The sequence below is a fragment of the Opisthorchis viverrini genome (genome assembly GCF_000715545.1).
Source record: "Opisthorchis viverrini unplaced genomic scaffold opera_v5_46, whole genome shotgun sequence".
In the NCBI taxonomy this organism is placed as follows: domain Eukaryota; kingdom Metazoa; phylum Platyhelminthes; class Trematoda; order Opisthorchiida; family Opisthorchiidae; genus Opisthorchis; species Opisthorchis viverrini.
The window spans coordinates 351,176-365,998 of record NW_008751703.1 but is presented as its reverse complement, the minus strand read 5'-3'; the positions used below and the strand labels follow the sequence as shown (position 1 = coordinate 365,998).

Genomic DNA, 14,823 nt, shown 5'->3' with positions numbered 1-14,823 from the left:
CCTGAAAAATAGAAACTATCACATGTGGACGTGCTCATGCCTGGATGATGTGGTTAGTTTGCAGACGACCCGAACGACGACCAAGTAACTGTCCTGGTTTTGTCGGACGACTGAGGTATCCATCAAAAGTTCCCAGTCAAGTGGCGTCATGACCATTCGAAATCTTCCAGGCAATTTTTGACCGAGGTTGCGGGATTCGAAAAACCCACACTAACGCCATTCTCGTCCGCAGCTTCAATTCATTCCTGGCGTTTGTTGGTTAATCCATCAAAAAGAGGCAAGCGACTGGACTTGAGTTTCGAGCTCAGTGGACCTCAAAATATTTTTTCTAAAACCCTCAGAAGGGAGGCCAGAAATGAATCTGCCTTTTAATGTACTACTCATAAGGTTGCTGAAAAAACAAATTACTTTGCAAATGGGTGTATATTCACTGAATCTGCTTTTGTTATCTGACGTGGGATAAGGTGTTTGTGTATCCCTCTAAACCACTTCTCCAAACCATCGGCGAACGACACCACTGTACAGTAAGTACACGGTTTTCACAACTGACGACGATGATGTGTCTCCCAGAGTTGCTCATCGCTAGTTCAAAAGGAGGTTCAGGGATCGTGAAGAGTTTTGTGCATTCTTGAGTTAACCTATCACATTCGCAATCACATATGTGACATGGAGAATAACGGCAAGCTCAGGCGCCAGTTGCTGAAGGCATTCTAATTCCACTCCCATAAGGGTTATTCCGCAGCACTTGAGATTTGTCGGATCGTAAGCTGTCCCCATGTTGAGGTCCGGAAGAGTTCAGTCGTTACAGTTCAGGTCATCGGAAAATGAGAGCGTGAGAGATTTGGCCAAGCGTTGAAAGCCATGGTATTATTGAAGCAGGACTGACAAGTAATCAGCCTGATCAAAAAAAAACTTGTGGCAGAACACTGCGTTTTTCTGTCAGCGAAAGCAAAGCCGCTGTTTTGCTGCCACTGAACACCGCCCCAACTTGACAACCAACTGATGAGGAAATATCGAGCGCCGAAATTTTCGTATCAGCAACAACCCATGTATCAAATCACCCAAGCGTTGGACAACAAACAGGTCACCAAGGGCGAGTGGAGCATAAAAGTACTTGTGAGGAACTAGCACCGATCCCTAAAACTATGGCCCATTTCCAAAATGCATGAGAGATTATGCGTTGGGCAACAAGTGAGCGGGGTTTTTAAATGCTGAAGTTTCACCTCTAAAGCAGTGGTGCGGAAGCTTCTCGGTCGGTTGCCCGTGTGAACAGCTTGAGCTAGTTTGTCCTTTCATGTGCGTTACGTGTAAAGTAGAAATCGTACCCTTAAAAGAGATCCCAACGTGGTGCTGGGGATTACAAAACAGCATGAGTTAGTTTTGGATCTCAAAAAAATAAGCAGCTTCAGGGTAAGGATAATAACGATTTTTCATAGTGGCTTGTCTCCGACGAATGTTGAACAGCAAACTAAGGCTGTGGCGGATAAGTTCGATGCGTGAATACAAAAATCTGGATGTCGGGCGGACGGACACTCAGCCAATGTTTTAGACCCTCATACGAGAACTCTGAGGTCAGTCATACTGACTGCACTGAAAACTCTCCGTTACATGGGACTTCGAAAACACACTCAACAAATACTTGGTTTGTTGCACAGGGCAAACTAGTTCTAACATGTTTGACGGTAGCTCTTCGTTCATGCGCAGGACCTGAATCGCACCTGAAATCAAATATACCGGCTGTATAGGCAGTTCGGCGGACACGAAGATAACAGCACGAAATTGTTAACCTACAGGTCACATGTCCGGTTCCCTTTGGTTCACTCAAAGATTCCTAATACAAACCAAAGCACCTGCATAAATGAGCTATACGGGACCTGATCACCTTTTAAAGGTCGCTGTAAAACTCCAAACCCGTGGTTTGCGTCTATCGGGGCCTTTTGAATACCAACTAGTAGTCAGTTGATTGTCCCAATAAGTTAACAGCTGGCTAAACCAAGGATGACATCTAAAACGTTTTTTTTTTAACTAGATTCCTTAGCTAGTGGCCTTCAGATCCCAGGAAATATGACATTGTTCACTGAGAAGTTAATGCTCCCAACTTGCATCGGGATTATTAGGCAGCCCGATCTACGTAACTGCAAGTAAATAGATGGGCTAACTGACAACGGAAATGTGCAGATCGCGAGCCATACAATTCGACTCACAAGGAGTGGAAGATTGCGATCCCTATCAACAACAACGTTCAGTCAACAAAAAGCAACAGCAGCATAAATCATGATCTCTGAGGGTTTCATGAAGCGCCAAACGGCTTAAACAGAGATGATGTGCATAACTACAGTGGAACACCATGGTCTCTGCGGGATCTTTCCACCAGCCATCAGCCTAAATAGCCACACTTGCTATGAAACAGGCTGCCAAATACTTTCAGGCTTCCTAGGTGATCCAGTAGAAAAAGACAACTGTCCCAGTAAACTGATGAAGTGCAACCATTTTTTAACCCTTGAAGTCGGTATGAACGATGGTTGTACTGTAAAAACCCTATATCAAAAAGTGTAAACACAAAAGAACACATGGTAGATATTCCAAATAATCTGAAAAACGCCGAGGAAATATCGCCAACCATGCTGAAAAAAAACCGAGACGGTTTCCACCAAGTTCAAGAAACCCTGGTACACTGATAATCAGCTGGTAACCGTATGTTCGAATGACAGCCCTCTGTTGAGACCCAAGATACCTCGAAAGTTGCGCTGACTGAAAGGTGAGCATTTGAATCTGGTTTTTTGATTGCTCCCTTCTAGCCAGTGTCACACAGTGTAACAACCCTCGCACTTTCTTCTGCTTTCATGGCAGTTATGAAGAGGGTTCCTAGCTGCAACAACATAAGATTGACGGAGACGTGGGGAGTACACCTTTCTGATGAGTCCTAAGGTCGAAATTGATAGTTTTCATTGTCCTAAGAGTAGTGTTTCATACAAAATAACATTTCCCATACCGCTGCTTACGCAACCTGAGATCGAGATTTCGTTTTGTAAACGTATTCAATCTACGTCGAAAAAACCAACAAGCATCGTACAGGCATCCTCATTAGGAATTAGGAGTAGTGCGCATCTCCCGAATCTCCGAACAATCCAATCCATGAGCTTCCTGCTCTCCTCCCAAAAATCTTAACCTACTCTACAAGAAAGACACGAATCCGTCAAATTAACAACCACAAAAAGTTGCACGATAATCTTTCCACGAATACCATCCACCCAATTGGAGAGTAAAATCTACGTCCTGTCGTCAGCAGCTGGATAGCATACCAATTCAAGCAGGCCATTGTGTTGAGTTGAGTTCCAGCGAACCGGTCATCAAAAATATGCCGACACACACAGCAGAAATTAAATGTTAAATCAGAAGTCTACGGTTACATAAGAGAAGGACAGGAAAATCGCGTCTATGTGCCTCGTCGAACAGGCGCTCTACCAGCTAAGCTAATTTGGATGGATGATGTCACACCTGTAAACTATGGAACGCATTATGTTCACCACACAATTGATCAACAGCCGGAAACCATAGTCAGCACAACCGAACTTCACAACCGGATAGATGATCTAGTATGGATGCTCAAAGCATACTGAGGTAAGACGATACGAAGAAGAGGCTTTGTTAAATATTGAATAGAAAGCACAAATACGTAGGGTAACAGAACGGAAAACGGATAAAAAAGGTCACGGGTTAATGTTACATCCTCGGCGTTCGTCTTTCAGCTTACTTCATGCTTTGTTAAACACCCAGACAAAATACGTGTTAGCTAGAGTATCAGTGAGGGCTGGTAGTCGGTAAATCGACATAAAGGATGATCCTCAAAAACTCAAGATTCTAACTCAGCCAACTGACCGCTCCCAAGTTGGATACTAATTCGGTGGTAAAACCCACACTGCATAACCTTTCAATCTGTTCTAAACTCTGTGCACATGCAGAAGTGTCCCAGCTATTGTGTGGGAATATCGTGTACTGAAAGTTAGATGGAGAATGAAAAGGGTTGATCGATACCGACGAATCATCAATATCGGCCGATTGCCACTAGTGAGCTGTTTTCCAGTATTTGATTATTCCACATGTGGAAACAACTTTGAACTGGGACGCGCCACAGGAAGTCGATGCATAGGCCAGCAGGTGGTTTGAGACTAGTTCGTTCGAAACACGCGCCCACAACACCGCACCTGTGTGTCACTCAATCAGGTCATGTTGTCAGCTGGTTCGCCTTAGACGACTAACCAGGAACGATATACTCGTTAATTCCTGCCTTATAGACGATCTCTATTCCAGGGCTGCTTACAGACGTGGAGATTCAGTGTGGGATACAGGGTGTGGCCAAGACGACTGGCATTGGAGCATAATCTCGGTGAGTCAGTCAATGATTCCTCCCTCCCCTAATAAGCTGAAGGAATGAGCAATCCACAAACGCTGACGGACAAGTGATCGCGCTTGTTCAAAGCAATCGATTGCCGAATAAACTAAATTGATTGAGGGGATAGAAACGTGAGGGCGATTATGGGACAAATAGACAATGGGTGTGATATGTAGGGCATGTGCGGGCGCACGAAGCGTGTTTATACGAACGTAACCAGGGTGATAGCCTCCCGCGCATCAATTAGCCTGTGCTTTTCAAATTTACTGAGATTTTCGTGTGAACGGACACGTACGCGGAATAAAACAGATGAATGAAGATTCCTAAACATTTGAATGGGTACATAACCAGATAAACAAATCAAGCTGTAAAGTCAGTCGGAACAACTGTGACGTGCGGTGCCATTTATTTATCACAGAACTTCGAAGTCAGAATACGGTCGACTCGTCGAGAGGTTGTACTTTTGCTTTGGGAAGTAGGGTAAATTGGCTGGAGACATAGGTAGAGTGTCCAAAGTAAGAGTAAGGTCTTGAATGAGTTGAGATATCATCCTATGGTGAAATTATTCGGTGAAATAAACCATGTTCCGACCAGGACCCAGCTGGAATCATGGGTGTATGACCAGGTAACACTGTGTGTGTTGGAGAGGTTTTATCCTTAATTGGTGCCTAGACAAATGGAAAGATGGGTATCCGTAAAACTGGCCAAAACACATGTTCCCAGTATTGGAATGTACCGGTACAAACCTGAAAATATTCATATCGAAGATATCCCAAAGTTAGGCTGGAATGCCCCGATGGCTAGGTGATTCATGCAGTTGCGTACAAAATGGGTTATGCAACTCCGTGGTCGTCCAAGTCTATATCAGCATTAGATTCCATTTGGGGCATATCTACATGACAAGATGTGTGTTCAGGTCCGGAGGAATATCCACTACTATCAAAGGGGAAACCATCTATAAGCTTAGTAGAGGTTGGCGAATGATTGGTGAGTTTCAGATGCTGATACGAGGCGGGAATGAACCGGAGAACATTAGCATTAATAGTTACCGATAATCGATCGCAAAGCATATGTTAAAAATAAAGTCAGCAGTCTACGCACACACAGAAAGATAACGGGCATTAACGTTTTAAAATTAGCCGAGACATGAGCAGAAGAACTAGTGGCTACAGCAGATAAAGTTCACCAAGTGGAACGCCTAAGTCAGGTCACCAGTGAAACAATGCAGCTACCAAAAGAAGCAAGTGAAACTGAAAGAAATAATTTGCCTTTCTGTGGACACGAGGAAGTTGGGTGAAATTAAAAAAGTANTATATATAAAGTAAACTTATCAATAAGGATTAATGTGAACGACTTTATGCTCCAGCGGTTCATTCGGAATGTCTTTGACGGTTGTGGAGTTAGAGATGGCTCCTGTCTAGAATTAGGCAACCTGATAGTATATCAGCCCTCGTGCTTCCTTCGAGGAGGGGAAGCAAGGCAGCTAAACATCGAAACGGTGCTACAGCTGGACCGTTTCTGACTGTTATCCGAAGTAGTGACAGTGAGTTGAATCGAATCGAAAGAAGGACTCGAATGGCTCATTCGTCATTCGAATGAACGGTAGATAAGCTTTCTGTCCATACTAGCACTCATTATGAAGTGGACCTTGCGTGAAAGAATTTGGGGTCATGTGTGATAGAAGTGCCTCGGGTGTTAACAGATGGAGACAGAGTGCAAAGGTAGTGCCAATTAGATGATTAGTATAACTCTGGACTATCATATCAGATACTTTATACTAATAGATCTCAGCAATCCATACAACCGTCCAAAAAAAAGACAAAACTAGTGATTGAATGAAGTCAGTTTCTGAGGATAGAACTTGATGCGCTCTAATTGACACACTCACTTCGAAGACATGGACGGTACCTGGTCACATTTTATCGGCCACTGTGGTCGCTCCAGTGTTGATATTTCGTTCAGTTTCCAGCTCACAAACCAGCATGTATCTTATTTCAGGGAATGAGAGCTACACAGGAAGGCGATAGATCGACGCAAGACCAATAATGAACACATGACACAACCATATCTGTCAGGGTCACTAACCATTGGTTTGCATCGTTCCGGGATCCCCATTCAGAGAGATGGCAGTTACCAACTCGATTGGTTGGAATAGTAATAGCTTTCATGCCCCGTTACCAAGTTATGGTTTAATCACCCCTGGCTCGCCTCCATCCAACACAATGCTGGGCGAACATGGCTCTACACGACAAACGCTTCTCTGGCGTACGAAGCACACGGCCCAACCGGTGTAACCTGTAGAATGCGACCAGGTGATCCAGTTAGGGAAAATAAAATTTCCCGAAACCCATCTACCCTACCTCAATACTGTTAAACCAGTGTTCCCATCAGAGCCCCCCAATGTTTCAGAGACCCCGATGGTCAAACAGTGACAGCTTTCTTACGTTTTCTGAGAGTAGAAGTTAAGTTTTTGACCCCTAAAGCAGTATGAATCGCAACGGTGCAGCCTATATTTTGCCCTTAACAGACAAACTGACGTCACGCCTGTGCCAAAGGTTGGCAAAAGCTGCCCTGGGCTTCCCAGTTTGAGAAGCATTTTCGTTTCCATCAAGGTCACCGGAACTCATACAACTGTCCAGGTGAATAAATCTATATACCACATCGATCGATGTTCAGTGGTTAGAGCGTGAATTTACTGACCGAAAGATCTGTGGTTCGAACCCGATCTCTGCCCCTCAACTTCCCGTCTAGGCTTGGGCAACCTGGCAGTATTCCAGCCCTCGTGCTTCCTTCTGGTGGCATGGCAGTTAGGCACCGAAAGGGTGCTACAGCTGAATTATTACCACATCGATCAATTCACTTGTAAGCATGAATTTGGGTTTGATCCCACCGGATCCTGCAGTAACACTCTACACTTTACAGGTGTACAGTAGAATTATTTAGGTTAGCTGAAACAGTTTGTATTTTTAAGTGGTCTGGTTCAAGAAGAGAAATACCGTCGGCGTGCTCAGTGTTTGTGAACGAACGCCATTACATAATTTCGATCCTCGAAGTGTTAAGGGCAAGTAAAGGTGACTCAAGCAACAAACCGAAGTGAAAGCAAAAAGGCAACAGAGAGCGCCTTTGTCCGACGCCACAGCATGCGGTGGACGTAGGAGAATTTGGTGTAGAAATATACGTGTCCACGAGAAAGCCCTTGTAAGGGGTGAGAATTTTGTCAAACACTCCAGCTGACGTACATTTCCCAATGTAGTCAAGACAGGGTAAATAGAAGTGTGCTACATCCCTACGATATGAGATAGGATGGCACTGAGGTGAATGGTCGGCCTTTGGATACTGTTCAATATTGAAAGGTGAGTGAAGACGGCCATGCACCAAAAATGACACTAGTAAGCTAGGCCAGGACAACCCTGAGACTGATAAAGAACAAGGAGGTGTGTACCACTAAAATATATGTGGGTGCAGAGGTAATCTACCATATGTATCGACCAGTTTAACGTGAGTGTAGTAAAAGATTGTCGGCGAAGATAAAAGCTAGAATAATAGAGCCGGTAAAACTGGGAGATCTTAGGAGAGCTGGAGGAGTTTGAGGGGGGACGATGAGGTTTGGAGCGGTCAACTGTTGCTCTATTGGCAAAACTTCAATTATAAATTTGAGGCAGCACCGTTTGTCGTTCTAACCGTATCTGTACGCGACCGCTAAAAAACCCAACACAACCACAGGCATAAGAGCGATACGAGAGAGTGGTGGACGAAAGTGTGAATACCGCAGGAAACTATTGAAATAAAGGTCGTTTACGTATAGCAGCATTTGGGTTAGAAAAGGGATAATCTTCAAAAAGCTCCGTGTTGATGGAGTTGTATATGGAAACAACCCCACAACTGCATAGACAAATCGATTAGTCTCTCAAGAACTGAGTGTTACCCTTTTCATTAAATCCAACCAAACCCAGGGGTGTTAGACATCTGCCAAGCGATACCATGTGGGGCAAGTATGTCTGAACTAGCGTGACATAGCGTTCTCCATAACTCTGGACGAAATCGAGGTGATAGGCTTGGGAGCAGTTGACAAAGCAGGGCCTAGGGAGAATATGGGCTAGATTCCAAAAAATTGGAGAATACACGTATGGCTGGGGTAAATTTAAATGTACCATTCCGAAATAGAACAAGAGGGTGTCATCGGGGCCAGGATATCCGGAAGGAGAGAAAAAGAAGTAATGAACGAAGAGATGAGCTCCCTTGGGGAGTGAATTTACGAATGCTATGTGCATCAGAAATGGAAGACAACGAATGAGTGTGGAAATTACGGCCAACCGTCCTGGCTAGGTTCCAGGAGGAACGTCCTTCTGTAGAAAAAAAGTTCAGCTGTAGCGCCCTTTCAGTGCCTAGCTGCCATTCCACCCGAAGGAAGCACTAATGCAGGGATACTTCCAGGTTGCCCAAGCCTAGACAAGAGAAATTGAGAGGCAGAGGTCGGGTTGGAACCACGGAGCTTCCGGTCAGGAAATTCGCGCTCTAACCACTTGGGCCATCCGTAGGCACCATTCACACGATGGATTTATCTTCTACGGCAGTGAAGCATCGGTGTTGAACACTGATGTCATGCTGTCGATGATGATGATGATTTACCTTCCGCTCTACTGATGGCAGCTCTAGACAGGTTGTGGAAAGACATGGAATCAGTTTTCTTGAAGAGGAATTAATCAGTGAATGTTCATAAACGAGATTCTATTTAGTAACGGTACGGAGAACGATTACAGGGCTCATAGGAATAAGGGAAGGTGCATGTTGTCACTGGGGACGTTCATGAATCTTTAGACATTCGAGAGTCAATATACGCAGAAATACCAGAAAAAAGGTATGCATAACTCCCAAGTCGGCAGAAAATTAATGCCAAAAAACACTAGGTGCAGGCCGAGTGAAGGATGAACGGTGTCAAGGTTTTTGTCTGATGATCACGTGGAGGCGAAAAAACAGTGGGTTGAGTGAGGTCAGTGATGAGTAAGGGGTCCAGGGTTTGCGAGGTGTCGGCTTTACGTATGCGACGCGAATAGGAAATGGAGGACGCCTACAAAACTGACACCCCTACATATCACTGCCATCAGAATAGCGATGAAGACAACAGAGATATTCATCGCTCAGTTAGCTAGGAAAAACTGCATTAAAAAACCTGCAAACAAGAGGTGAAAAAGCTGGGCGAGGACAAATGGCTAACAAATGACAAACAGCAAGGGTAAACACTACCCGTAAGACGAAAACGATGAAATAGGGTACAGTTCGAGTTGGGTCATGTCGCCTGTCCCGAGGAATCACGTCTCGGTCATAAGAGAGACCGAAGGAGACAGGAGAAGACACTGACATAGCATTATTGTTTACGCTGCGTTTTTTTTGCAAAATGGAGTGACAACTGAAAATCGCCAGAGCGAGTATTATTTCCTGAGCTGCGTAGTTGCATTGCAAACGTTTCATCGTCATTCGAGCATTTAGTGCTTGTTGTACTTTGTCTTGTCATGATTGTTCGTTTCACTCATCAACAACCCAAACCAGAGGCTCGAAAGCTGTTGAACCGTGCAGGATTACTTAGGCTGGGTCGTGGTAAACCCACAGATGATACGGTTAGTCACCTAGCACTAATAATGTGGATTGAAAAATAGCACTCAGGTACAGCCTAATTCTACTATGATGTTGGAAATAACAAGTAGGACAGTCTTTCTAATTTGGCAATTTCATTCTGTTTTACCAACACAACGTCCCTAGATTTTATGAAGAAAGGGTGGGAGATTACACGAATAGATAACTACACAATGAAAAAGAGTAGGGGTAAACCCCATGCCACGGACAACCACACAGAAAAAACTTACTTGGATGAATCGGGACGAATGACCCTCGGTTTCAACCAGCCCAAGATCTCCACTGATGCATAAATTCGAAGTGTCGCGCGATGCGAAATTAGTCATTGTATCATTGGATGTGAGCCAGCTATTGAAAGCTTACGCACCAATTCAAGGTTGAAAACTGAAAATGTAAGGTGAAACCGAAAAGTATCACCCATAAAAACAGAGCACAAAAAATTCTACATTGGATGTGTTGACAGAATCGGGTACACGAGTGCCGATAACCGCTTATTTATCGCAATTAAGGGTTCTGATCCGAACAGGTGAAAGTTGTTAACATAGAGTGTGGCTTTCACGTTTCAGTGCCAACTGATTACCTGAGCCTCTAATGCACACAGTTAAGTGGTAAGACCTCTTCGAGCAAGTCCGTCTGTTGGCACTACAGGCACGTGACCGAAGATCCCATAATCCTTCTGACAATACTGATCTCCAGTTACTTCCACGCCGCCTTGCAGTACTAACTTATTGGTGAAAATGATATAAGTATGCCCCAGGACAAAACCCACGTACTGTTTGTAGGTCGCTCGCGCAGAAACTACCACGTTACTCCATGATTAGGTACCAGCCGTACTGCTGATCGTAATTCAGGGTCATCAGCAACTCTCAGCTATTCTTAGATTCGAAAGTGGATCGTCAGACTGCTTTGAACTGACCATCTGCTCACCTCACTTTACTGCTGTTTTCCCCGTCTGAAAAGTAAACCAACATATCACTCCTGGCGCGGTGGCACCTAGATCCACAATGGTGGCCTTTCGAAAGAGTATTGTCTTCAGGATCGTAAAGTCGTTTGATTAAACTTGCTCCAAGAACTTTGGACTAAATGAGTGATGGAGACGGCCTGGTATTTATTGGAGTCAAAGCGAATACCACACTTAAGAATGGAAAAGATAAGTGAATGTTTCCGTCCTATGGAAAAATAATGATAAGCGAAAGAGCTCTGGAATGAATATGGCAAGTTGAAGACCATTTTCATGGAATAAATTGGAAGCATCATTCATAAGTATGCTTGCCGGTGTTCAGTACTGATAAGAGACAGAGAACACTCTTCGTAGTAATAATAGGCAACGGTGAGTCACAGGCTGGGTGCATTGCTAAAGATCTAAAGGAGAATTGGATCTCCGATTTTTCTAATGAGAAGGGACGTTGTGGGTATGGAAGATGGGTTCGTTTAGGCTGATAAAACCAATGCATAGCATTGGAAGGAAAAAGTTTGCTTCAACATCCCTTCGCGCTACCATCAAGTACCACGAGAGCTCAATTCCTCCGCGGAGTTTTCTCTGACACGAAACAAAACGTGACAACCTACTCAAAGGAAGTAATCTAGCTCGTCCTTGGACCAAATGTCTGTGACCCAACATCCCCGTGGTGTCAGAAGCATCCCCATCGTCATCGTTGACAGCACAAGGAGGATCCAAGGCTAGCCTACAACAAACATCCGAGGTGCTCACATCACCAACACTCAGTCAGACAAACTGGATAAACTGACAACATGAACACCACCGATATCGGTTGGCCGCCATGTCGTTCGATCTGCAGACATGCATATGGAAAGTCATGTGGATCTCATCCTAGAAGGTGAACAGCACCAACGCCACCAAAACTTCTCGTAGAATCTTTCATTCCTTCGCGCTATGTCAAACTCTTTCCACTCTGAATTAGGCAGGAAAAACAGCGCCCGTCTCAGCAGGCAGCAACTTGGTATGCTTAAAATACCATCCATCCACCCACATTTTTAAAGTGAAGTACCCTCTGCTTCACCGAAAACCCGTCTCCTGACCACTCATCGCGAATCTCTCGGTTTCAACCACATCGGTGGTTTCAGGTCTTTTACTCGAGGACAACTTTGCAATTAATGGACCGAAGCATACGCTGAATTACTGGATGAACTTGGACGACTTTTCTAGCAATAATGGCGCTCCCTACATTGTTTTCCGAAAGTGAGAAAAGTGTCGTCTGCATATTCCAGGTCGGCAAGCTTCTCACTCGGAGTGATCTGAATACCGGGATTTCGGAGACCTTCCAGTGTTCGCCACATTATCTAATCAACAGCAAAATTAAACAAAAACGGAGATAGTGAACATTCTTGTCGGATACCACTGCTTGTAGGAAGGCTTTTGGAGAGCACTTTATACATTCTCACTCGTTCAGAAGTATGTGAATAAAAATGGCGCATGATATTCACGAACTTCAAGGGCATAACCTGGTAGAAATAAGGAAAATGATGCATGCTCTGGTGGAAACACTCCCGACATCGAGGATCGGTCGGCACTACTTGGTCTTATCGCGCTGCTGATACCCGAGAAATTTAGTCGGTCAGCAGGTAGCTAAGTGCAGAGCGTCGTCTCATATTGTCCTCNTCATAACTTTCAGTCTGGCAACAAAGGGCCATTTCACACAGTAAATCGTTGCTTCATAAAGTTCCAACAAAATATACAAAGACAGTTCCAGCCGGTTGCCGATTAAAGATTTCTGTCTAATCAGGCTTTCTTAACTAGTGCACCGAAGCTACAGGCCACTGTTTCTCTGGTAGGCTGTTCCACACACTGACTACTCGCTTTGAAATGGTAATCGAAAGGTAACCGAAGCATGCTTCCTGTACTTGGAGTTTTAACCTGTTCCCTTGTTACTGTTTCTAAAGTCACGGTGAAATGGATACTGAGGTTCGCTCTAATACCTCAGAATATTATCTAGGTACACGTTACGCCTTCCCTCAACTTCCTAAACCTCAACGGAAAGAGACTCACCATTCTCAATTTGTCAGGATATCCTGAATTCCTGTGGATCATTCCTTTAGCTGTTTTGGATGTTCTTCGAAGAATGTGTCGTCCTGTTTATTGATCAGAAGGAAACCAGGCTGTAAGTATTCCACGATAGGTTGGATATGCAGGGGAGAGCGTTCAGAAAAGCTCACAAAAGTCTACATGCGACACCGATTTTACTTGTGGGATCTTCAGAGAAATTGAGATCCGGTGTTACTAGCACCCCAGTCATATTTCACAGCAGACTATCGAAGCAGAAAACTACCGAAACAATGCACACCTCGTACTCCATTAACCCATATTCGCACGACACAGTACTCGTCAAAGTGGATCCGTAGAAGCCAGCTATTGAACCAGTTTTGTAAAGCAGCGAGGGTGTTTCGGAAATGACTCGTATTTCCTCCAGTTTATGATCCACCAGGGCTTTGAGTGACGTACCGGAGAGTATCGGCAGATTTGTAAGGAGCTAACAAGAAAACCTATATCTGGTTGTACAGCAAGTACATCAGTCACCGAAGCATCCAGTGCCATCAAATACTGTAGCTCATCCATGTGTTGTGAATTTTGAAGTATAGTCTACCGATACAACTACTGTTTTTCGTGCCCACTTCCGTGTCCCAAACAGTGAGGTGGTGCCTTGGCAGAAGAGTGTGAAAGATTTCGAGGAGTTTACGTGCTGTTGGCCGAGTTAGAGAAAGCTCAGTGGTTAAGAGGCAAGCTTACTGACCAAAAGGTCCGTGGTTCGAATCCGACCGCGGCCAATCGATTGCTCCCGCCTAGGTTTGGGCAACCTGGCAAAATTTCAGCTCTCGTGCTTCTGTTGGGTGGTGTGGTAGCTGGAAACCGAAAGGGTGTTACAGCTGAACGATGTATTATGAAGTCTGTGAAGTACAGAATTGAATGCCTTGTTGAAATCCACGTAAACCTCCACCTTGATGCTGGCAGCTACATTGCCATAATCATCAGAGGCAGTAATATGAATCTTGACACCAATATTTTGCTGGCGTACAACCACAAAGTTTATTTACTTATGCTTAAAACCCTAAAGTGAATAGAAGGGAGCAGTTTGTGAGGGAACCAGTGCTGGCGTATGGCAAGCATCCTGATGTGCCTAAGCCTCCAAGCGCCCACCAACACAACATAGGAAGAAACCAATAGCAAGAACGTCGCTGAAATCCATTGCCCACCATTCATTGCAATAACTCCACACAAATTAGCGGAGTCAGGGCAACCTCATCCAGGAAGGCGGACCGCACCGACTACACTTAAACTCTTCGTAGTTTCTTTCACACCCAACCCCCACGCGCGCCATTCTGAAGGATGCACGAAGAACATTCGTCTCCGTAGACGATGTTTCCGCATACGTGGTACATGAATGAGCTGCTAGATGTTTTCCGTGACTGAAGTACCTGCTGCACAACCAAATATCCGTTTCCAGTTACCTTGTTACGAATTTGTTGTCGCTATCTGAAACCCGAACACCTCAGAGACATCAGTGGTTAAAAACCTGGCGATCTCATCTGTCCGTAGAGGTCATGTCTCGTATACATATAGGAATACGACCCTTTCCGTATGCCGCTCCACTCGACTCTCGAGAATAAGTAATATGCCTTTTTGACGGTGCAAGCGATACAAATCAGCAGACGTGATTCGGTTCTTTGTGACTTGTGTACTGACATCATCAGACTCTTTTCCGTTAGAACTAATACAGCTATCGAGGTGTGTGAAATTCTCAACAACCTCATGATTCTCTCTGAATTGCAAGCAGCGTGTATCT

The 14,823-nt window shown here is 44.6% G+C and overlaps 1 protein-coding gene across 1 annotated transcript in view; it reads right to left on the bottom strand.

Moving 5' to 3' along the window:
* T265_03324 (hypothetical protein) overlaps nt 1-13,062 on the bottom strand; it is a gene marked incomplete at both ends in the record, with an annotated part of 31,625 nt that extends 18,563 nt beyond the window's left edge. Inside the window, one exon of the mRNA XM_009167785.1 lies at nt 13,032-13,062. Coding sequence (XP_009166049.1) covers nt 13,032-13,034 — 3 coding nt within the window. The remainder of the gene's footprint in view (nt 1-13,031) is intronic.
* Between the last annotated feature and the right edge of the window lie 1,761 nt (nt 13,063-14,823).